Genomic DNA, 26719 nt, shown 5'->3' with positions numbered 1-26719 from the left:
CCATCCAGCAGCAATCACATCTGTGATAATATCTAGACATATCAACTTGATAATCACTCGCTCATCCTCAGTTATGTCCTTTATTTAAAGCATGCACCAAATAAAGCATGACAGACTCTGCCGCCTGTGCTTTCCGTGCGTCCTTGTGTCAGAGCTCTATGTTGTCCATTGAGCAGAGACACAGGCGTATGCATATAGGCTCAACTTATGTAACTTAAATAGCACTTTACGTAGACACATATAGTTTCCTTAGTTAGATATTCATTCCACTGTTAGGTTCTTAAGCTTGCGTATGATTCATAATGACTATTTATTGAGCAGAGACACGCAATGGCTTCACAACATTTGTACAGGATAGAGGTATCTGAAGACGTTCCATCAGTAATAAAGTGCTGTAGGTTACTACCAATTGAAATAACTTAAAAGTGCATCTATTTTTCTCTCCCTCACCGCTTCATCTACGTGCAAAGAAACCAGACTCTCACCCAATGCAATATATTGATAAACTGGCCCAGATCATTAACCACTTAAACCCATAATAATTGTGTTGTAGATTAAACCTTTTCATAGATTTCAGATAGCTTCGACACAGCACTAACATCAGAGCGCTGTGTCAATTCAGGTTTTTGTTTATTTTACACACTGATCGTTTTAACCACTTGGACCCTCAATACTTAGCAAAACTTGACCATTGGCTCTGTAGTAACTCTGTAGTAACTCTGAGGACCCCCTAGGGGTCCCGGACGCCCTGTTGTAAGACCCCTGATTTACTTTGAAACGGACGGACCAGGTGTCGTGCTGCCTGCAGGTCTTCCTCCTGTAGCCTTAGAGTCCAGCAGCCGACAGGCTTCTTTTGTTTAAAGTGGGAAATTTGGTATATACAGTAGTGTTTTTTATTGGCCTAAAATATTTTCTATATACATACATTCATGAATCCACTTGCTGACCGGCTGTTAGTATTGGGCAGGCAAAATTGTCAAACTTTCCTTATGCTTTAAGTAGCATGTGACATGTCAAACTAGGGGGTTTTTCATGATTCGGAATCTATTCCAAGCATTAGTTTTGCACAAAAAACACTACTTGGGCTAAAAACGGCCATAGACGTCATGACAAATGTGATGAGGTCAGCACATTTTAGCCCAAGGAATGTATTTTGTGCAAAACTAATGCTTGGAATGGATTCAGAATCATGAAAACCCCCTAGTTTGACATGTTACATGCTACTTAAAGCAAAAGGAAAGTTTGACATTTGACATTTTTGCCTGCCATAGGTTGTTAATGATAGGTTCACAAGAACCCTATAAAAGAAATGCCCAATATCAACAGCCGGTCAGCAAGTGTATACATGTATATAGACAATATTTTAGGCCAATAAAAAAGACTATAACAAATTTCCCACCCGTCCACCTCGACTGCCGGACTATTATATTTTGTCATGTCCAACCGACAGCTGTGTCATTCAAAGCAACCAAAGGTATGCCACCGCCATATCTTGCTAATCTGATCGCACGCTACAAACCCTCCCGAGTGCTTAGATCAGCCGAAGCAGGGAAGCTGGAAGTATCTTCGCTAAAAACGCCGGGACAACGCTCCACACGTCCCAAAACTATGGAATGCACTTCCCATTGCAATCAGAACTGCAGATTCACTCCCAATCTTCCCCCGCAGTCTGAAAATGCACCTCTTCAGACTCCATCTTAGCCCATAGTCATATAACTTGTCGTAGTACTTGCCCTAGCCTCGACCTCCTACAGGCGCAACTTATGTAACTTAAATAGCACTTTACGTAGACACATATAGTTTCCTTAGTTAGATATTCATTCCACTGTTAGGTTCTTAAGCTTACGTATGATTCATAATGACATATTTATTATGTTTTGATGTATTACCATGTTTTTTGTTCTTGCTTACTGTAAATCGCTCTGGATTAAGAGCGTCTGCTAAATGCCTAAATTGAAAATTGTGTCAACTTCACATTATAAACTTGGAACCCCTTTTGGTGTTTTAAACATTATGTTATAATTTAGCTATTGAAAAATAGCAGATCTACAAGCTCATAGTGCGCCACCGAGTGGCGCGCTACAAGCTTGTAGGTCTGCTATTTTTGAAAAAATCGTGAAAATGTGGCGCAAATCCTGACAGAAAACTGTCAGGATTTAGAAGACATTTTATAAATTTCGACGTCAGGCCTAAATGGGTTAAGAACGCCATGTTCACTCTGATGTAGGTTGTTTTTAAACCACTTATTACAACGTGATGGATGGCTTTGTGTCAGGAGGATGGAGCCCAGAAGACGGTGACCTGTTAATGCGTTGAGAGTTGTGCTGTAAATAGTAAGCCGCGCTGTCACTGCGCAAGAACTAAGAAGATAAGACCACCTCGGAGCTGGTCCAAGTCTCTGTGTGCAGGATAGCAGTGCACTCTGATTGCATTTTATTTAAGACCAACGGATGCTAAATAGGCACACGATCATTTGTTATCTACTGTAGACAACCAGTGTCAAAACAGTGTGTGCCGCTTTGCTAGTGAGTCCTCAGAGTTACTACAAATGTTTGCATGATAGGAACCCTGTTCTGAGAGGATGCAAAAATAGCAGATCTACAAGATCACAACGCCTCGCGCTGCGAGGCGCTGTGAGCTTGTAGATCTGTCGAAGAGGTTTGGTGTAGAAAGAAAGTACAGAGCCAAAGGGTAGTATTATGTGTGTCTTAAGTACCAGGTCTTATTACTTAACTTAAGACCTGGAGGTGTGATCAATGCCATTTGGCTATTCTGAGTGGCCAAACAGCATTGACCACGCCTCCAGGTCTTAAATTAAGTCATAAGACCTGGTACTTAAGACACGCATAATACTGCCCTTTAAGTGTCTGAAACACACATGAATAGGAATCCAACAAACAATAGTTTGCGTGGGTAAAATAGACAAAAACATTAATTGACATGAAACTATGAAATCTATGAAAAAGTTGAATCTCTCTGCAACACAATTTTAATCAAGACATAGTGGGGGTCCCTGCTTCATCTCTCTCTGCAGCCAAAGGGTCTTTAATTGGCCTGAAAAACGGTGAAGACCGCTGCACCAAGAACACTAAAACACTAAAGGCTCATACATAGTCTGGATTTTCGGTGGTTAGGTGACCACCGAACTACAACATGACGTGGTGAAGAGCAAACCACCGCCACCGCTCCAGCCCTTCTCTCCGTTTTTACTCACCACCGCTCAACGTTATTTCAGCTCCGGTTATTTCACCACCGGAGCGGTGGTCACCTCACCACCGAAAATCCAGACTATGAATAGGCCTTAAGCCAAGGACACTTTAAACACTAAGCCAGGAGGAGCTGCATGGGGATCGAACCAGGGACCTTCTGTGTCCCAGACGGATGCTCTCCCTCATGAGCCACTGCCGCTAGAAATGCCGCATGCAGCTTATTTGTGTAACTTCCTGGTTCTGGTGTAGCACATCCGACAAGTGTTGTTGGTTGACTGCAGAACTAGGTTTCGGAATTTTGACCGTAAGTAAGAGACTCGGGGTAAGACATGATGCATGAATATTGGGTCCCCAGTCGTCCCAGTGTTTGTCCTGGTCTGCACTCTGCACTGCACTGTATATCATGCATTCATTACTGGGTATGTGTCGATCTCGAGTACCATCTCGTTTACGAATCACTATGAGCCAGCGGGCGAATTGATTATCAGCAGGACCAGGGAAAAAAATGAGTGAGAGCCAATACACGGTTATGTTGACTTTAATCAATGTCAGTTTAAAAAGGTCGGCATACACCGGCAGGATTAATGGTATTTTGATGAACGTGTTGACAGAGTTAGTTAACTGTGCAGCGATCTGCATGCGTGGACCAGATAAGAAGTGAAACAAATAATACTGACGGAGGAATAATAGAATGGACAGACGGATCGAGCACACAACATTTTCACGTGTTGTTGACATTATATGCTCTATTAGGCACACAATTCAATTAAATGTTACCCTCTGGGCGTTACGCGCTCACAACGCCGTGACGCCGACAACACATGCGTGTCTCATTATCTCCTGATGAGGAAGCACTTACCAGAGTCCACCCCCATAATGAAACGGCCGGCAATGAGCATCTCGAAGGAGCCCGCCGTCTCCCCCAGGCTGAGCAGCAGGGCCGCTATCAGCGCAAAGCCATTGTTCAGGAGCAAGGTGCCCTTTCTACAGCCAGGACAGAAGGGAGGAAATAGTTTGAGAGGGGGAGGAAAACAAGGGATAATGAACTGAGGTGAGGTGCAGAATGTCAACAACAGCCTGCAGGTAGAAATCTCCATATTTTAACTTTTGGCGTTTTTTAATGCCTCACGTGATTCTACTACAGCGTCCCATAAAAACATAAATAGTAGCAGCTCTACAGTGCCTTCGCACTGCATGCTTTGAGCTTGCAAAATGTTGAGTTTACAAAATCTTCACTTTAAAAATATATATTTAAAGATTTGCACCAAATTAATGTTCACGATTTTTTTCAAAAACAGCAGATCTATACAAACCTGTAGCGCGGCACAAAGTATATATGCTATTTTCGAATAGCCAAAGTATAAAATATGGTTAAGGTGATTCAAATGATTATGAAGCCAATGACACAGATTGTATTAGTCAGAAATGTAACAGCACGAGGTACAATAATAACAGTCGACAAGGGTCCCAGGGGACTTATTGTTTCCATTGTGGTCCTATGTATTAAATGTATCAACATATAATAAATAACAAAAAAATACATATCACATGTGTAGGTGTCACGCTATGATCAGATAGCTAGACGATCGTGCTTTATAAAATAAATCCAGGTGTACAGTAAATGCAGTGCATTTTCATCCAACCGTCCATGAAAGCCCAGAGAGAGATTAACATCTTTGAGCATTATCACGATTAACATGGGCCAAATGCTGCCAGGTCGCTCAACTCATTTACTCTATCGATTTGACGAGACAAACACCAAGTGATTCCTCTTGAGTCTAAATTCCACAGGCGCTACTGCACCAAACACAGTTGGCACACCAATTTGTTTTGGAAATAATTGTTTATATGCCGGCAACCGGCAGGAAGAGCAGTGATGGTTTGCATAAAATCCCAATGTGTCAAGGCTGCCATCATGGCATTCATCGCCTGAAAAAAGCTGGCAGGTATGATGGTTCCCCATCCATGTGTGGGGAATGAAAGAAACTGATTATGTTGGTCATTCCACTTGGGAATGGTGTTCTTGGTTCGTTATTGCTTCCCCTGTATTTTCCAAGGTGAGTGGCCTAGTTTTGTATTCATCGGTATGGTAGAGTCGTCTACACTATACAGCATGTTCATACAACGGAACCAGCATATTGTCTCTGCCGGGGTTGGAAACCTCATTATATCCAATGCTGTAACTTTTGAGGATTCAAATAAAAGTAGCAGATCTATCTGCTGCTTTTGTGTGACACTGTAGTATGATCAAGTATAGGGCAAGTGCCCTAAAGACACGCAGCACCGGTGCGTCCATATAGGCCACATACAGTAGGTCATTGCCTAGGGTGGCAGTTAGTAGAGGCAGCACAAACACGCCAAACGCGACTCTTATTCCCGTGCCATTTCCCATGCGCTGCCCGCGACTCAGTTATTCTCGTGCCAGTTCCCGTGTGCTCCCCCGTGCCCCGCCTCCGCTGCACGGATCATCATTGCTGGTTCGTTTTGTGTCCCGTTCTGTGAAAAGATTGTGAAAAAATCGGGAAGGGCGCGGGAAGGGCACGGGAAGGGTGCGTACTGTACGTGGGATGCGGCCTAGCGTGGCAATTTCCTAAGTCTTCATTTCCTACACTTGCATCCTTGTCCTTGCATGTTAGTCCCTCCCACTGAGGAAACATGTATAGGAAATGAGAAGAGGAGAGAGGGAAGGTAAAAAATATGTTTAAAGAAGTGGGAAGTAAATTCCTCATGCCGTGCAACGCCCATTTCTGGTGACCCCAGAGGTGGACGTTCCCCAGAAATGGACCTTCCCCCTCCCTTTATATCGTCAGCGAGAGGGGTGGGATAATCACACGTCATGGCCAACCGAATTGTACTCCCTTGTGCACTTGTTGCTAGGATGTAGGAGATAGGACAGGTCAGAATAAGGTCCCGAGGCGCAGCCTTGAGGGCCACTTCAACATCTAACTGTGAACACCCTGCTGAATTATTCCAGCCCAAGGCATCTAGATTAGAAGGCTGCTCGCACCGCACGCACGCACGCACGCACGCACGCACGCACGCACGCACGCACGCACACACACGCACACGCACACGCACACGCACACACACACACGTGGAGTAGAAGTAAAAGTATTGAACATTGTAAATACTCAAGAAAAAAGATGTCAACATTGTACTTAAGTACAGTACTTGAGTACATGTACACGTACTGTACTAGTATTTCACAAAGTGGGTCGAAACATGTGACCACAGAGACAATAGGGCAGGAGTAAATTACTTTGCACAGCATTCTGTGAATGAATAAATAAATATTATTATTTATTCAATGTTCATTGTTCATTGGTGTGTAATTTACACCTGCCCTATTGTCCCTGTGGTCACGTGTTGCTGTGACCCATAATACCATAAGGGAGGTCACTGACAATATCCCCCGATGAATCCCAAACGTCACGAACCTGTCAATGTCAGTGTTTTTATACTAAACCAAACACTGAGAAGCAAAGCTTTGTGCAGACTTTTATCCTTTCATGCAGACAAAAGCAACCTGGAAAGAAAGGTGTGAACAGAAGAGGGTTCACAGGAATGTCACATTCCCACAAAGGAACTCTTCAGACAGGGACACGGAGTACAGTAATGATATTTCTCTTTGACATGGTGAATTACATTTCACAAGTGCTCCTGTGGTACAAAGGAAAAGTAGAGAAAGAGCCCTTCAATCCATAAAGATGCCATTATGTGGGTAGAACATATATGTAGCTGAGCTGTATAGGAGCGTGCTGGAGATAATGGCTGCCAATACAGCATATAGCGATCATAATTTTGTCACTGGCGCCCTTGCGACTGGAAAACCCTGCACTGAGACATTATCACTGCAGTTTATGCATTAAATAACTTGGCTACTTGGTCTGTCATTTTTCATACTCTTTCTCAGCGGAGAAAGTCCTCTCATTCACAAAAAGGCAATCATCGCAGCTAACTGCTCCCCAAAGAGAAGCCTTCAGAGGAAATGGATGTTCGGATTGTTGAGTGTTTCATAACCGGAGGGAAATTGATGGATGCATAATCAAATGCATAATCAAATCAAAAAGACGGGCCTTCAGTTGTAAAAATATGCATAGTGGTATCTGTCCTCTAGGAAACGCCTGGCCTTGGCTATTCCGGCTTGTGGCGGAATTATGCAATGTTGTTTATGCAAGAGAGGCTGTTTAAGAAAATGGGGTTTTTGAGGCAGGACTGCTGAGAATTCCTCCTCTGTGCATTTCATCGCTGTAGGGCAGAAACCTCTTATCTCCATATCTTTTTTTTTTACTTTGTGTTAGTTTTTTCCACGCACTACTTGAATGTCACACAAAAGCATCAAAAGTAGCCTGGGCTGTGGCTCAGCGGTCCAGGCACCTTGACTGGTAATCCAGTCTGGCAGTGTGCCGCGGGTTCGACTCCCGATCCCAACGGCCTTTACTGCATGTCACCCCCCCCCCCCCCCCCCATCTCTGTCAGCCTACTGTCTGTCTCTCCATAAAAAACATAAAAATAGCAAAAAAAATAGCGATGCATTATAAGCTTGTCGATCTGCTACTTTTTAGCAATTTGTGAGTTTGAATGCTGAAAGGTATAACACTTTTGGACATATGAGGTTTCCACCCGACAGAGACGATTCATGCTGGCCCGCGGGCAGCCATGTGTTCAGATCCATCAACAGAATAATCTTCTTGTGCCCTACAGGAACCCAGGAGAGAAGTCTGAAAACGTAGCCCAGTGTTAAGGCCACCTGAGCCATGCACAACAACCCCCCCCCCCCCCCCAGCCCCATGCAGGCCCATGGGCGTTTTCATGCCTGCAACTTGAAATAAAGAAACAACATTCAGCAACATTGTCGTAAGAGATTAATGTCACTTGCTTATAATGTGACTAAGCCAAGACAGGAGTTAGTATTGCAAAACAGACATAGACAGACAGGAGGAGGGACGGACAAAGCTGGGCATTGGGCAGTGCTGCACCCTATGGTTACACCACTCAAAAATAACGAAAAGAGGCATTCTAACGTGTAGCATTGTAACATTTTCTGTACATTTTTCTTTACATACAGTACAGTATAATGGCATGGCCAAAATAGGGAGGCCAGATTGAAAGGCGCAAATGGTTGAACATCTTTCCAATTCCAAGGCACATTTGAAATGTGTCATCCTGAAATTATAACATGACACTTTAGTGACCGAATGGTATTTCATGTGATTAATGTGAAGCTTTTCACCGGTCACGCATCCCTATTTATTAGCATTGCCATTTAGTGATGTGACATGATAATGTTTTGATCGTACCGGCATTTTCGTCAATTCCTACTTTAGGTGTCGGATTCATTATTGATTTTCCGTCGGTTCATTGAGCGGGAGGTTCCGCTCCGAGGCTGACTTGTCAGGGATCAAAGCTTGTGTATGACTTTAGAATGATTTATTCTTCATGCTGAATCAATTAAAATAGTGCCAAGCCAAACCTAAAATAAAATATGTATGTGTCCCACATTTGTCAATATAAATAAAATAAATAAAAAGTCAAACATTGATAATTTGTGTTTATATTGGAGGCCATCAGTTGCATTTAGAGATCCCTCAGCGTGTTTGCAAGTGTTGGCCGACTCAGCCAGTCATCAGTAATCAATAAAGATAAAACATCTTTTTACTTCTGCAAAGGTGAGTGAGCAATAGTTCAATAGAAAGGGCTTTTATAATATCCTTGCCAAGTATTATTAGTGGTGAGGTTGAGGTTTCTAAATTAACTTCTTTCTCATTATACGTGAGAGAAAGGCTATAGCCTACTTTATTAACATTCAGTGAATCCATCACGACAAGTGAGGGACTCGCTTGCCAAAATAAGCTGATCTGCAAGTTGTTATGCGGTGCGTCCCGACCTGGAATTGACGTGATGTTAGCTTGTAGATCTGTCCATTTTGAAGGGTGACATTTATGGTTTCACATTAGTGAAGTCATTTTGGGAGGTGTAGTTCCAGACTCTATATAGCATTTGGAGATTGTGGAATAGTTGTCTGGCTATGGGAGACTAGGTGAGGAGCTGAGGATATGGTCTAAAAGAGTGTCTGGCTATGGGAGACTAGGTGAGGAGCTGAGGATATGGTCTAAAAGAGTGTCTGGCTATGGGAGACTAGGTGAGGAGCTGAGGATATGGTCTAAAAGAGTGAAAAACTTATTTTTAATTTCACTAGGTCTTTAAAAGCCCTAGTACTGAGGGTTGAGCACTTTGTTTTCTCAGCATTTGTATGCAATGGTGGACAGATTGTGATTCTTGAATGAGAATCATAGCAGAAATGTCACTGTATGCAGTGCCGTCGCTACCTATACGCGCAATACGCACTGCGAGTAGGGCAACACGCCGAGGGGGGCAACAAAATGTGCCAAAAAGTGCCAAGCCGACCCTCAAAATAACAAATTTCTCTGCGGCTCCGCCGCGTAATAACGGGTGGCCGTGTGTGCGTCCTCACAAACAGCGAAAATAGCCGAACTGGATGAGGAATAGCAGCGCTCTCGTCGGGAGGGGGGGCAGCACAAATATCCTACGAGTAGGGCAACCAAATGGTCAGCTGACTGTATCCACCCCGCTTTCTAATTTAAGACAGTGTGCCAACCTGTCCCCCAAAGTCTTCTGGGATCAGAAAGACACAAAAAAAGAAATATATATATAGCTCCTTGTTCGTGTTTCAGTAGCCTATAACCCCCCCTTGACGTTCCATCCTCGGAGGGATGATACTGTATATCATAAACAAACCTTCAGGTCCATATTCAATGACTAGAGAGAGTCAAGGAATATGAAATATGAATATACTAGATGAAATAATATGAAATGTAGCCTATATTTTGGAATAATGCGATGATGCTGTCAGTGATGGAATATACAGTAGTTGTGCGTTATCTGTGGGGATTTGTGAGAGACAGAGAGGAAGAGAGACAGAGAGAGACAGAGAGATGGGGGGGGGGTTGCAATGTGATCCATTGCACAACAGTGTTGCACGCCGAAAATAGCGCTTGTACGTAGGTCTGCTGATGTCGACAAAGTATGAGTCGGGCTTTGATCTGACCCAAACTTCATTGGAAATTCAAATGCATCACACATGACACTCTCCCTGAAAGTGGATCTCAGAAAGAGCAGGAGACCACCACTTAGATTGCGCGCGCACACGCACGCGCACAGTCACACACGCGCGCACACTCACACTCACACACACACACGCAAACATTAATCCTCTCTGTCCTTGAGAGCTTGAAGTTCAGATGAATCAGATCCCTGGTGTAATGGAATTAGTTACCGTGTTATCTAGCCAACTTTGGGTCGTTTCGAGATTTAATTACTCTCTAGCTTTTCACCACCGTTGGATATATATCACACAGGTTGTTTCATCTGTAGATATTATAGCCCAAAACCATCTCGGATATACTCTCATTTTGAGGACATGCAGCTTATCATCACTCATCTTGAAATCCTAATTTGGAGAAGAAAAAAAAAGAAGATCAAACATGCCGTTGACCAAACCAAGAGAAAATACTGGTAATTAGTGGAGCTGCTATAGGGTCGTGACTTCACCGGTGCATTCATGGGGTAGGCTTGCATTAAAGGGGAATTCCGCCCAAAACCGTTTTTTTTCCTCACCATTTTCTGATGTTATTACTTATTATATCCCCTACGGTCCAGTAAGTGATATTTTATTATGGTCAGTGTGGTCCATTCTAAGCTGCGGTGGGACTCGGGGCGACCCCCAGTTTGACATGCATATTAGTCTACAGACCCCCATTTAATGGCATTTATATCTCTGAGACCTCAATTTATATTGTCAAATATAAATATAAAATTCAAATTATCTGTGGGGGTCCCCAGATGATAAGCTTAATGTGCAATGTTGTTTTCTGACACAACAGTAAACAAACCAACACGCCGGTGTATAGAGGGTATGTGCATTTATGTACTGTATACGTGCACATAAGAAAAAGGTAACCATGGTGAGGAATAGTTATCTAGTTTCGCTATTTCTATAATATTTGTCTGTGGAACTGAGTCAAACTAAATGTAATGCCTACAATTGGAGGCCATCGATATTGTCCTTTTCTTTTTGCTGAGGTTTGCGTGATCTGCGCAAAAGGACAGTTAACTCATTTTGGGCGGGAACCCATTTTGGCGTTTTAAACATTATGTTATAATTTAGCTATTGAAAAATAGCAGATCTACAAGCTCATAGCGCGCCACCGAGTGGCGCGCTACGAGCTTGTAGGTCTGCTATTTTTGAAAAATCGTGAAAATATTTAATTCAGAAAACTGGAGGATTTAGAAGGATTTTTTAAAATTTTGAGGTCAGGCCTATATGGGTCAAATGATAAGGGACAATATCGGTGGCACCCAACTGTACAATTCCAAGTGCTTGTCAGGGTTGTGGGAGGGGAGGGTTGGCGGTTCAAACAGGATAAAAACAAAAATCTGAGGGAGGGGGGGGGGGGGGGGGTGTCGCATCCTGAATGGTTTGACAGCCCTTGTATTAAGGGACGGACAAGTTGCCGATCGGTTGCGGATCATCAACTCTTCAATTAATTTATTCTCTGCACAGAAAATATAGTCTGCGTACAATGTCTCAGACTCTGTATTGGAATCACGTCTGTGCTCCATGCAATTAACGGGCACCAATTCTTTTTAGAACAATCTTTGTTGAAAAAGTAATTTTCACCCCGTCAGGCATTTTGCATAATGCTTTATCAAAGACACAATACGCCTTTTGTTGCCATCACATCAGCCATCGACATTTGAGCCTTGGACGAAAGTTTTCACATGGTGTGAAAAAGGATGCCTACCGTATGTTTTTGACATTATTTAATCTCTCCTGTGTGTGCAGCGTGCGTGCGTGCGTGCGTGCGTGCGTGCGTGCGTGCGTGCGTGCGTATCGTCATGTATTTTAACTATTTTTTTAAGTTTTTAGATCCTGGAGAGACACCAGATTTATTTTTTGGGTCTCAAAGCTGCAACGGCATGGGAACCCCTGGGTCTAATTTAACAAGTTAACAAGTGAGAGATAAGTGCCACAGTGAGTGGGCCATACTTCAACTTCCATTACTGCCCGCTACCGTACTTAGATTCTCGCTCTCCCACTTAACTCTCCTTCAGTTAGGAGGAGGTACTGGGGAATAGGACAAATGAAGACGGATTGCTCTAGTGGGGGGTGTTCCCAGCGCTATAGGGTCCACAGTATGACCCTTACAACAAACAAACATTGTTGTGCCAAGCACCCCCATCTGAATATGAGCCAGGCCAGGCCATTTAAAGACCTTGTAACTAAGTTTAGGACACCCACACGCAGTGGCGTGCATAGATAGACACTAGGTGGTGCTAGAGCACCTGCCCTTTGCCCTCTGGACAGCAATGTGCCATTTTGGGAAAAAAAAGTATGTGGACCATGGTGATATTGATCAATTCTTGATAAAAATATTCTAATATATTATTTATGCCCCAAAATCTATAAATCTCACACTATTAAGGCAACCGGCCGGTTCCACGCGCTGCACAAGGTGCCATTTTTTCACTAAATGTCTGTGCACGCCACTGCCAACACCACACTAACACTACTACTACTACTAGGCTTGAGTGGTATCGAAGAAAATATGTTATTTAGAAATCCCAAGAGTATGATTTATTTCAATACAGTCAAAAATGCCAGACACTCATAAATATGGAATCATGAAAATATTTCCAGGGATAACTTTATCTTGAGATGACTTCCTTCAACTACAAAAGCAGTTCATTAGTCACCTGCCTTTACTCGACAGCCTGCCAGCCTGCCAGGCAGCACCCACACACACACACACATCAGACTCCATTCAGCCCACTGATGTGTCAGTACATCCTCCACGGCAAACAAGTGTCACCGGGTCGTAGAGCAAGATATCCTCGTTGTCAGCCGGAAAACCTTGCAAGTCCAAAACCTCTACTTTTCAGTTCCCATGATGCATTACTAGAAAATGCATAACTAGAAAAACTTGCGTTACTCCACGGTGTTTAGTTTAGTTTATTCGCACAATAAAACAGTACAAAAAAAAGGTAACATCAATAGGTGGTGCAGGTGAGAAAAGAAACCCATGGAGGGCTTATATGTGGCTCTCACCAAAGATAATATACAAATAGTAATATACATAGTAAGGAGACAAAGTAATCAAACATAGGTATGGAAAATAACAAAAAACAAAACAACAACAAATACATTATTTACACTTGTGAAGTGTAAATAATAGGAGAGGTGTCTCCTCTCCTTCGTTATACATGGTGTCAGAAGTGGGATATGAGCTTATATGAGCTACGCGCTTGTAGATCGGCTATTTTCGCTACTTCTGCGTGACACTGTCATACGTAAGTACTGCAGGGCATTCTCTTTGACTGCTACCATTGAACTCTCAACCCCAAAATTCACCCCAAATGAACCAGAAGAAAAATCACCCAAAGCTAATGTGGCCATCGTAACTTTATTGTATTTAACCGCGAGGTAGTGACTCGATTTTTTAATGAGCCACTAACATGGACGTTCTGTTCAAGCGCCTCAATCCGAGCCTCAATTCTGAGAAAACCGCAGACAAAGATAGCGCTTATAATTACAATTTACAATTTAGGCATTTAGCAGACGCTCTTAATCCAGAGCGACTTACATCAAGCAATAACAAAAGCATGGCATACATCACATATATAAAAAGTAGTTATCATGAATCATGCATAAACTAAGAACGTAACAGTGGAGTATCTATGTTAACTATACATACTATACTATATAATATATTATACATGTGTACTATAAAGTGCTATGACTACATAAAGTGCAATTCTAGAGCTGTCTACGTAACAAGCTATAAGTCTTAATGGAAGTGGACGGCGGGGAAACATTTAATTGACGGACCACAGCGGAAGCGAGCGTTGCTTAGCATTGGGGAAGCTACTGTACTGTAAGAGAGGCTATTCAATAAAATAAAATAAATATCTCAGAGACGTCTTTGGCAGGAATCAGCGTTGGGGGAAAAAAGACGTCAAAGACGTCTAAAGAGTTAACAACAAAAACAAAACGTTGAAACATGGAGATACGATGTTTCTGCCCAACATCGCCAATATTGTCTGTCGGGTGGAAACCTCATTATGTCCAAAACTGTTAACTTTCCAGAATTAAAATTCAAAAATATCGAAAGTAGCAGATCAGCAAGCTCCAACATGTGACGTGACACATTTGAGCTAGTAGATCTGCTACTTTTGATACTTTTGTGTGACAGAGTAGAATGATCAAGTAGGGCATTCTTTTACGAAAAAACACAAAAAGTTAAAATATGGAGATAAGAGGTTTCTGTCCGACGGCGACGATATAGTGAATCTATGGAAGAAGCACGCTTGTTTCCTTTCTATTCATGATTCTAAGGATATTAAGTAAGTATATTTAAAGGTGGTTTTAAGTCATATTTAAACAGTTAAAGCTTTAGTAACCATTGCTGTGGAAGGTTTGTTCAGTTACAGGGTCTCCCCGCCGTCTTTAGTGAACCGAAAACGTCTTTTCAGATCAATGTTGTCGGTAGGCCAATGAGAGAGAGAATCTTTGAGGGCAAAGATCAAATAGAATTAAGCTCCAACGATATACTTTACACCATCTTCTCCTTTGATTGTACAGATAATCTGCGCAAGCATGACATCACTAACTGCCCCCTTGGTATAGCATGATGACATAATGTTACATATGTTGACATATGTTATGATGACATAACATTGAACCCTTCAAAGGCACAAGTTGTGCAGATATAACATCAAAACATATCCACATAAATCTCACGTGTAAATCATGGTGAAGATCAAAATGCCATAGGGAGCAGGCCGGGGATGGTGGAGGGAGTTTGAAGATCAAAATGCCACAGGGAGCAGGCCGGGATGGTGGAGGGAGTTTGATCACTGACAGGCGGTTGGAACTACCGCTGTGAACCAAGCGCTGTAGCAAAAAGAGTGAACGGCGTTCTTAAAAACACCGGCTAGAATTAACTTGATTGGGGCTGTATGAGTTAGTGAATGAGAATTAAGCAAGAATGAGTGAGGCTGAGCATGGAGAACCACCAAACTGCTTCCAATGCTCGATTTAACACTTATTTTAACAAACAACAAACATCAGTTACTGTCAAAGTAAACCCAGCAAGAGTTTTATTCTATGGATTATTTGTGGTTTTCAAATTGTATGTGCCCAGGCATGGCATACCGAAGGGCACTTATCCATATCCATGCAAAACAGCCTCTATAAACACATTGTATCCCTCTTATCACTCTGTTTATTTGTATTTAGTAATGCCAAATCAAAAATGTTAAACATATATTTTAGGGTATAGGCCTATAGAATTTGCCTCTGATATATCTGGTGCACACAAAGTACTGACAGTACCTTTAAAAAAAAAAAGTAAACTTTTTGGTATATTTGCATCGTCTCTGTCGAGACTATGTCAAAACATACAACATACTTTTTAGGATTCAAATTCAAAAGTAGCAAAAGTACAGATCGACGAGCTCAAATCCCATCGATTTGCGCTGCGTTTCCAGCTCATGTATCTGCTACTTTTGATGCTTTTAAAAATGATATATATATATATATATATATACACACTGGTATATATATATTGGAGATAAGAGGTTTCTGCCCGACAGCAACGATATATTGCAAAAATACACAGCTGGACTTGTCTCATACCATGCCAGTGTAGCTGGACTTGTCTCATACCATGCCAGTGTAGCTGGACTTGTCTCATACCAAGCCAGTGTAGCTGGTCTTGTCTCATACCAAGCCAGTGTAGCTGGTCTTGTCTCATACCATGCCAGTGTAGCTGGACTTGTCTCATACCATGCCAGTGTAGCTGGACTTGTCTCATACCATGCCAGTGTAGCTGGACTTGTCTCATACCATGCCAGTATAGCTGGTCTTGTCTCATACCAAGCCAGTGTAGCTGGACTTGTCTCATACCATGCCAGTATAGCTGGTCTTGTCTCATACCAAGCCAGTGTAGCTGGACTTGTCTCATACCATGCCAGTGTAGCTGGACTTGTCTCATACCATGCCAGTATAGCTGGTCTTGTCTCATACCAAGCCAGTGTAGCTGGACTTGTCTCATACCATGCCAGTGTAGCTGGACTTGTCTCATACCATGCCAGTGTAGCTGGACTTGTCTCATACCATGCCAGTGTAGGTGGACTTGTCTCATACCATGCCAGTGTAGCTGGACTTGTCTCATACCATGCCAGTGTAGGTCGGGATGGGAATCGGATCCGTTTGTGTTGAGAACCACTGGGCTGGACCAGTGGTTCTGCTAATTTCGGTGAAATGCTCCCCCTATAGGGATGCGAGGGTGGTTAACATAAAAAGAAAAGCACCTATCTCACGAGGATTCGGCGCCCCCCCAGATGGGGGTCCACGGCATAATAAACGGACTCTAACAGAGGGAACTTGACAATAAAACTTCTTGGCAATGTCATACAATTCGGTACTTTTTTTTTTTCACATACAGTACCGCATATAGGCTAACATATCTCCTGGTGAAACGTCAAAGTGTGGAAAAATACATAGGCCCCAAGCCCCAAGCCCACTCAGTCAGTGTGAGATGGACGGCAAGGCACACTGCTGACTTAATGGGCACTGTTCCCAAGACGTGGAAACCCCTACCAAGAAGCTATATGTGTACATTTTATATGGGGCCAGACATCTCTTGGGACTTGCCGAGGAGGTCAGTGAGAGGGAAATCCATGCATTTTTTTTTTAGCTTTTGCTAGATCCCAACTCTGGTCATTAATGTTTATGGCCGGTGGGGATATATGTTTTATTCAGACTGAATTAAATAACATGCATTTCCTTTTATGGAAATATACTAGTGTGATATTTATGTATGGTATTTATGTTGGATAATATCACAATTTAACAAAACAATGATCCGAAAGTTTCCAATCATTATCAACTTGTAAAAAGAAGAAAAAGTGCAACGCTGTAATATGATCAAGCAGGCCATTAATTTACGAAAAGAAAAAAAAACACAAAAAGTTAGAATATGGGGATGAGAGGTTTTCTGCTCGACAGCAACAAAATAGGGCTCCTACGTGGAGAGAAAATGACGCACATGAATCTCAGTTCGGTGGGAACTATAATTGGTAAATTACCGGGGATTTACTGGAGCCCTTGCTGCAGTCCCCCCGTCCCCTGTGCCACAACAGGCCAGAACTATTAATTACTAAAGCACCAGATAGGCCCTATATATCCCTGACAGACACAGATAGAGGCTGGAGGGATACTGGGGGGAGAAAAAAACCCCATTACAGTGCATCTCTCCAGTGGCCTAAACCCCCTGGGGGGTCCCATGCACCATGCAGGTCAGAAAAGCCACTCTGCCTCGGCCTATACACTCCGTCTACTGCGCATGCATAATCGTCGCTGTCGGGCAGAAAGCTCTTATCTCAATATTCTAACTTTTTGTGGGGGGGGTTTTTTCCGAAAATGATTGAATGCCCTACTCGAGCATACTACAGCGTCACTCAAAAGTATCAAAAGTAGCAGATCCGCAGGCTCGAAATGCGCCGCTTTGTCAGATCTGCTACTTTTGCTATTCTTTTCAGTCGGAATCCTCAATGGGCCTATAGGCCCATGAGGTTTCCACCAGGCAGAGACGATTATGCTGTCATCCGTCTGTGTGCATGCAACACCAATTCTCCAACGGGCCGACGATGGATGCAGGGAAACGTAGCGAGAAGACTGAAGGGTTGGAAGAAAGCGTGGTGACGAATTTCTGAAATACGGGAGGGACGAAATGGGAGACTGACAGCATGCGATGGCTTGATGGACAGCCACATCATAAAATACTTTGTGTTGTGCAGGTGCCACGATTGATTTTCCTCACTATCACTCAAGATGGGAGGAAGCGCTCGGCCCATCATGCGCATACTAGTCGGATCACTTGCCCATAATATTGTTGAGTCCCAAATGGACAGACAAGCACTTCTCGACATTGGCAGTGGTTCGAAAAACTTTTCATGTCAATAAACAACCCACAAACTGATATGTATTTGGCCGTGGACCCCCATCTTACAAGGTTTTGCCAAGGGACCCCTAGAAGAGATTTGTGTACAAAACGTATCAAAATTTTCCAAAAATTATTCCAAACATTATTCACAGAATTTTAAAAATAGCACCTCACAACGTATCTGTGAGGTTGTGCATCGGCTATCTTTGAAAGTCAACATATAAATGGATAAAGTGGTTAAAATGATGATATTAACTACTTTTTCTGGTGACCCTGTGGAAACCCCCAAAAAGCAGGAACTTAAAAGTACATTCTCATTGGTCCAAGTCAGAACACAATCGATTGCTTGATCATTAAAAGAACATGCCCTGAAAATGCATGCGGTCTAAGACCAATCTGACCACTTAATTAACACGACAGTCCAATGGCCTTTGGAGCTTTTCAAGTGGGCCCTGATCCGGAGTGGGGTTGAGAACCACTGGTTTATCCATAATTTGTCATTGTCATAATTACAAATTGCAAAATCATAGACAAGGGGTTGCATTATTTGACCAGTTTTTTTTTCTGTGTGTATTTACACCCCGAGTGGCAAGAACGGAGTTCTCCGTCCTATCAATTAGTAACACTCGTTGCCCAGGACGGAGATTAATAAAAGGATTTATTAATTATATCAAAACCGATCGCATCGCTCCACAGGCTGGGAGCGTCTGTTGCGCAACATTCAATGTTATTTCCGGTTGGGACGTCATCCAAAATGTTCCCCCCCATTTTAGCGGATGAGATCGAAAATCCTCAAACGTGAATAACTCTTGATCTAAAACATTCCGTCCAATTCTAATCAAAGATTATGTTTTTGACGGCCCATCGCGGTCCCGTCGCTAGTCGCGTTAGGATTTATCATACCTCCCGTTGTTGTTGATCGCCTCGGGGGTGTTTTGGCTACTTCAGCTACTTCCCAAAATGACGCGGAGCCACCTTGAAATAGGTCCTGAAGAAACAAATCGCTGGGCGTCCAGATTTAATGTCTACAAATACCCCCGGGCGTTTGGTGTGTTAATGCTTGACTGTGTGTACCCAGGATGATCTGGTGCCGCCCACTTACAAAACAAATATGGGTAAATTCACCTTCCGCAGCACTGCTATTCAGGTGTGGAATGCCCTGCCCCCTTCCCTTAAAGCAGGCAAATCACTGGCCTCCTTTAAAACAGACCTAAAATTTCACCTGTCAGCAGGTCAGAGGGAGGAGGTGACAAATTACTGTTTTAGATTATTGTTCATTGACTATATGTGTGTGAGTGCATGGGACCCGAATGGAAACAAGACCGCAAGGTCTTTCTTCGGAAATCCCTTTGGACCAACAAAAGAAATGCCTAGCTGTACATTGTGCTGTTTGCATTTCTTTCTTATTCTCTAATAAAATATTCAATCAATCAATCAATGGAGTGAGCTACCTTCCCAGCACTTTGAGGATTATGGAGACGACGAGCGTTCCCAGGAGGCCGCCGATGGCAAATATGGACACGGTCAGAGACCACAGGAGGGTGGAGGTTTCTGCTCCGATAGGCTCCCCATACCTCTCCATCCACGTCTGGTTGTAGAAGGCCTTTATATACTGTTGAAGAAAGCAAAGGAGATGGGAACGTCACCATAGCATCAACAACACCCACTGTTTAATGCATGGCTAACAGCAAGGTGAATTATTGAATAATGTCACATTTCAACAACTAACATTGATTCGACAAGCCATGATGAAAAACCGTGACTATCCATCAATTGACCTTGCATGGGACGCACGCGGGTGTGTGTGTGTGTGTGCGTGCGTGCGAAATGATAAATAGGATAATGGATATGGACATTGTTGTGTGTGTGCGCGTGCGTGCGTGCGTGCTAAAGGATAAATAGGATAATGGAGACGGACATTGTCTTTTGGCACAAAATTACCAAACTAATTATCCATTTGAATTGGCCTTTCACACCCTGGTGCATACTGTGTAGCCTACAATGTCCTGTATGCAGAGAGTAGAGACATCCTTTTCTGCTTGCCCTGAAGAAGAAGGCCATAAAAGGCATTCTTTGTAATACAAATTGTAATTTCACTGTACTGTACCCGCAGTGACAACAAAGGCACTGAATAGAAGTGAATTTGCCTTTAACCATTCACGCAATTTCAGGAAGTCAAATGACTACTGTATCAATTAACGACTACCAGAGGTGAACTCCGGGGGCTCATTTCAGCACCATGTATCCAATTACTAATTCCCGTATTCAAGGAGCATTTGAAACACTTGAAATATGGCCTCGCTATTCCAAAGGGAACATTCGCTGAGACTACAAAGCTGTAGTCTATTTTTGGCAAAGCTGGGGGGGTATAAGAACAAGAGAGGACCAAGTACAGAGCCGAGCCCAGAGAACAGTGTCAGGGGACCTGAGAGCTTTGCCCTGCATAGAAATAGGTAGGTGGTTTTCCATTTAGTCATTTAAAAACCAATATCTATTCTAAAACTAACATGACCAATTGACCATGCCTACCGATGATGTCTTTGGTAGGGCAGGTTTCTGAGCTGTCCACCACAGCCATCCTCTGAGACAGCGATTAACCAGAAATGGTGCCGTGAGCGTTAGTCAGGAGTGAGGACCAATTATATGAAGACGACGCTGCGAATGGGTGAAGTGCTTAGTTGACTATAAAATAGAGTATAATAGACCCATTGGGATCCATTAGGCACTCTCAGAGTCTAAAAAGAAACTGGACTCCACCTCAAAATAGAACAGATGGCTATTCAGTGCTTTAGCAACTTGTGCATGTTAGATAGCTGCCAGTTATATATTTAAGGTCACATTCCCACCTAATACTTCGGTAGACTCGATGCGAATGGGAGGAGAATTGGGACTTCTTGCATATTTAATTTACTGCGGTTTGCCTTCACACTGTCATCCGCAGCTATGGAAACGCAGCAGGGGGACCTTTATCAATGCGTTCCATTCATAAACTATAGCCTACACAGTGAAATATATGGTGATCAAAATTGATTCAAATTATACTCATAACGTGCATGTGTCGTGCCGTCTGGGACTGGACCCACCCCTCTCTCTCTCTCTCGCTCTCTCTCTCTCTATACGCACGCAGCCACGCACTGTTCTTTTGGGCATGGAAGGAACAGCGCTGAGCGCACTGATATAACAGACAGCAGCGCAAAATGTTTACAAGTTTATCGAGATGAAAGTCCCTACTCCCCACACAGTGACAGCACTCCATGTTTACGGCACGCACAGACAGACAGAATATTCTCTAGGCTATAATACACTGCAGTGTTTTTATGTGTTTCCTTAAGCAATTGATGAATGTACTCGTCCTCATTTCGATCAGGGATTCAGTCTGCTCATTCGACCACGACTATCCACGGTAACGGGACATCTTTGCGCTGCGTAAAATATGCCTTCTCCGTCTCCAACTGTGTTCAGCTCCTCACCCGCCACATTGTTTGCTTCATTTCCTTTATTTACTGCGGATTGCATTCACACCTGCACTGAATCGTAATCTAGTGCGATTGGAAGCGAAGCGAAACCCCCGTTTTTGCTCGGAGTAGAATGCGGTTCTTTGATACGCATTCGATTTCGAATGAGCTTTCACACCTGCCAAACGAAGTGCACTTTCTGACAATGCACAGCAGGATTAGTTTTAATCGCAGCAAAGCTCTCTGGTGTGAATGTCACCTAAGTGTGAGTTGTAGAACTTGCCAACGTGCCCCACAGCCTCATTGGATGATCATAACATTGACTAATTAACATGCCCGAATTCGTTCCAAATCTTTCCAATTATTGCAACTGTGAGATACGTGAGAGAATGAAAGTGTAATGTTAATTAAACACTCTCGCCCGTGAGAGAGAGAGAGACAGACAGACAGACAGACAGACAGACAGACAGACAGACAGACTACATTTTTGCTTCAAATCTTATGATATTTAGTCGACGAAACCAAAACGAAATATTTTCAGATGACTAAAATCTGACTAAAACTACATTTAATTGTATTCAAAGGACACGATGACTAAACAAAATATGAATTTGCTGTCAAAATGAACACTGATCGGTATAGGCCAGGGCTACCAATTCCACAGTCCTTCCGACAAAAGCGAACCTGACAACTGTATCATATTCTCTACCGGACAGCCGTACTCCTTGCAATCCAATCCCTTCCATTTTCCTTTTCGCCTCCAGTTAAGTCTCTTGTGACATCCTCATTGTGGCTAACAATAGGGAATAGCCCTGACTGACAATAATCCGTTCTGTGAATATGAGGTCTCTTTTGGCTACAATTTCTCACATTTTGTCAAACCCCAGCAGCTCTCATATAGCAAAGACTTTACTGGTGACTTTGAGAGTATACCGTAGTATACAAAAGGTTTCCTTCCCTGTGTGGGTGTTGTGTTTATGTGAGGGTAAGTTGCAACAATGTCACAATTAATGAACTGCATCCAATCAGCCGATCACAACCAATTACATTACAATAATGGCTCTGTGGAACAGATCGGTAGGCAACCTAACCTGACATGACAAACTTTTCTGGCAAAGCTTTAAGTGGAAGTGTTTATTTCCGCGTTCTGTCAAGGACGATTGATTTCTGTGAGATGTGTCTGCCAAGAAACTTTCAAGCTAACCCTGCCAAAGCATAGTTATACATATATTTATGTAATTTTACTTTTTCTTTATAGCAAACGTGAGGCGATGACACAGCGTTTTTGTCTTGGCCGGGACACTGTGGAGTGTTGTTCATTATCCCATTTTGGGCGGGACCCTTTTGGTGTTTTAAGCATTATGTTATAATTTAGCTATTGAAAAATAGCAGATCTACAAGCTCATAGCGCGCCGCCGAGTGGTGCGCTACGAGCTTGTAGGTCTGCTATTTTTGAAAAATCGTGAAAATATTTATTATAGAAGATTTTTTTTACATTTCGAGGTCAGGCCAAAATGGGTTATTGATGCTCTGTTACTTCCAGTGGTGGAAAGTGACTGGTACAGTACATTTACTCAAGTACTGTAGTTTTTACTGGAGTATTTCCAATTTGCAATACTTTGCAGTACTCCACAACATCTCTCAGAGGTAAATATAAATCAATTATACAATGAAAACTTTACTAGTTGACTTTATAAGTCACTTTGTAGATTTTGATTAGAATTACAAAACATACGTTTATAGCCACTTCAGCCCTATTTTAAAATAGACGAACTACAAACACACAACATGTCGCGATGTGACACGTTGTGAGCTATTTTCAAAAGATTGTGAGACATTCTGCATAATGAATACTTCATACTTTAAATATACTAGAGCGGTGCCTGTGGGGCTTCTACAGCAGTGCCATGGGGACTGGCCTACTTGGAACGATGCAAGTTGGAAATGCATGCCCCACCCAGATATTATGTCTGTGTCCCTTTTATGCCCATGTATGGAGTTCCTTGACAGACAGACAGACAGACAGACAGACGATTTTGATGCCAGTGCTTTTGTAGTACATTTTGATTACCGGCTCTTTGACTTGTGCTTCAAAATTCAAAATTGACGTATTAATACGTTTACTTAAAGGAGCATTCAGTGATTCGGGTGATTTGGAAACCCCTCCTGGTCCGCCCCGGTAACAAGATGTGCACATGCACGCACTACAGTGGGGAGACACGTGACAGGCCAACAGCTCGCACACCAAGGCCCCGCTCGATCATGATTGGCGGAAGGCCCCTCTCTATCCTGATTGGATGAAGGCTTGGCCAGCTAGCCAAAAACGAAACCTAAGGTTTTTTGACCCCCAGGGGTTAACTGGGGACAGGGAGGAACTCCTTTTATGGTCAGCACACACTATAGTAGGGAGGAGTATCACAACAAAACAAAAAAATAAGTGATATTTGAATTAAGTGAAATCACTGAATATACCGTTAAGTACGTGAGTACTTTTTTCCATCACTGGTGTTAATTCTTACTTTTGTATCGCTGTATCCGACAGTACTGTCCTTACTCTGCATCTGTAACTTTAAGTGCTGTGGGCGACTATCTATCCATTGGTCTATCTCTCTATCCATCTAAAAACAGGTGTTATGACATGTTTGAGAGGACTTGTGAGGGAGGGGACAAACATACATTACATAGCTGCACGTGCAGCACGCGCGCACACGCACGCACACGCACACACACACACACAGTGACAGACATGTACTGGGCACAGTATAGACATACAAACAGACACAGACACACTCTGCTCTAGAGTGACCCCAAAAGTTAATCATCTGTTCAGGGAGGTCGACTGTTCATGCACGTGAGGCCTCATGGAAATGCCACCAGACAGTGTGTAATTTTACTAACAGCATTGATCAATTCATACAGAGGAAAACTTCACTTGTGTAGTAGACACTAATGTCGGCACGACATTTATAAAGTGATCCCAAACAGCTGATCCTTCCTTAATTTCATTCCTAGCAGTGATAAATGTGACGGCTGAAATCAATCTGGCACGCCCTATGAAATCAAGCCTCGCCCTCGTTTTTGCGACATGAACCACTGCAATACGACCAAACAACGTATGGAAACCATAGTTACATGATGGGGAAAGCCACTTGCTTGCCTTGCTGCCCGCCTCAACCCCCTCCCCCCTCTCCCCTCTCATACACAAACACACACACACACACACACACACACACACACACAGACGCTCGCACGTACACGCAACATGCAAGCCCAACTGGTGTGTTGTATCTTAAATAAATAGCTTGAAGGTCTGCTATTTTTGAAAAGTTGTGAAAATGTGGTGCAAATCTTTGAATATATATTCTTTCAGAGCGAACATTTTTAACTCAAATCTTTGCTTCTGGGTGCCTGGAACAACATATTTTCAGATGGGGGTCGGCGGCCAATTACATATCATTTTGGGGGTCCTTGACATGAAATTGTTTGAGAACTGACATACAAATGGGTTTTTCAGAAGAATGTTAGGGATGATTTAGAAGACATTTGTAGAATCGACCTCAGTCCAAAATGTTTTAAGAACCAAAACGGCTGTGGATAGGGCCGTCGGGAGCCTGCGCTGACCAGCCTGTGTGGGAGACTACTGACGTCTAGTTACGCTGCTGGACGGGGAATTCATAATTAGGCTCCAATCCATAGACTTGGCTGGCTATAGCGCCCCTCAAAAACACAGAATCCAGCTCAAAGGAGAAGTCAAAGGGTATATGCTGAAGGTGCTTCTAGGATCAGCGGGAATGCAGGCTTAAAAAGAAGAGGAGATCTGCACTCAATAAAGTGGAGGAGGGCATATTGAGTTAAATCAAACTTTGATAAATAAAAAATGTTTCGGCCAGTTCTTCATCAGTTCTCGCTCTGATCTCTAGCCCCTCTCGGATCTCTTTTTAAGCCTTGATCATGCTTCATTGATTTTTCTTGGGAGCGCTAGCATGAAACGGAGCGAAGGGGACACAGCGGAAAACCTATGGGCAGCTCTTTCTGTCTGCAGCGCAACACCGGGACATGCAGACAATGTTAAAAGAGGGGCAGGTGCTGGAATTTCAACAACAAAAAAGGGCAGTTCTGGCCAGAATTTGGTTTGACATGTTTGTATATGTTTATTAACCCATTTAGACCTGAGGCTTATTCTAAAAACGCCTTGTAAATCCTGGCATAGGTTTTCTGAAAAACTTCAAATATTAAAAAAAAAAAAAACATATGTTGCTATATACAGTAGGTACTGTACAATAGATAGCAACAAGAACCCAAAAGTGGGTTGCCATCTTGAAGGGTAAAAAACCCAGAAAGAACTCACGCGCTCTTATCATCGTACATCATCCATTCATTGTCAATGGGAATTTAATGTTTGTGTAAGACTAAAATCTACACTATAGCTGAATATACTGTAGGAGGGGCTATATTGCCCCTCAAAAATACATCTCTAGACCACAGGGCCGGCCCTATTGAAAATGCTGACCCAGGCAGGATATTTCCAGATGCCCCCCCCCCCCCCCCCCCGCCAAAAAAACACATGTGGCCCCCACCTTCACTTAATGCGGTCCGCAGGTTAATATGTTTATACCATCCCTCTACACTGGGGGCGCTGTTTATACCATTCCTCTACACTGGGGGCGCTGTTTATACCATCCCTCTACACTGGGGGTGCTGTTTATACCATCCCTCCCCACTGGGGACGCTGTTTATACCAGTCAGTCTGTCATACCATCCCTCCCCACTGGGGACGCTGTTTATACCAGTCTCTCTGTCATACCATCCCTCCCCACTGGGGGGCACTGTTTATACCAGTCAGTCTGTCATTCCATCCCTCCCCACTGGGGGCACTGTTTATACCAGTCAGTCTGTCATACCATCCCTCCCCATTGGGGGCGCTGTTTATACCAGTCTCTCTGTCATACCATCCCTCCCCACTGGGGGCGCTGTTTATACCAGTCAGTCTGTCATACCATCCCTCCCCACTGGAGGCGCTGTTTAT

General features: G+C 43.1%; 1 protein-coding gene across 2 annotated transcripts in view; it reads right to left on the bottom strand.

Annotated features, from left to right (window-relative positions):
* slc2a9l2 (solute carrier family 2 member 9, like 2) overlaps positions 1-26719 on the bottom strand; it is a 249194-nt gene that overhangs the window by 197113 nt on the left and 25362 nt on the right. For both annotated transcript variants that reach the window (XM_079511357.1, XM_079511356.1), the window contains exons 4-5: positions 19690-19850; positions 4069-4193 (exon numbers count right to left, since the gene is read on the bottom strand). In XM_079511357.1, the coding sequence (XP_079367483.1) occupies positions 4069-4193; positions 19690-19850 (286 nt within the window). The remainder of the gene's footprint in view (positions 1-4068; positions 4194-19689; positions 19851-26719) is intronic.

The sequence above is a fragment of the Electrona antarctica genome (assembly GCF_951216825.1).
Source record: "Electrona antarctica genome assembly, chromosome: 9".
Classification (NCBI taxonomy): Eukaryota; Metazoa; Chordata; class Actinopteri; order Myctophiformes; family Myctophidae; genus Electrona; species Electrona antarctica.
Note: the sequence above shows the minus strand (reverse complement) of the source record. Positions and strands in the feature narration are given on the sequence as shown.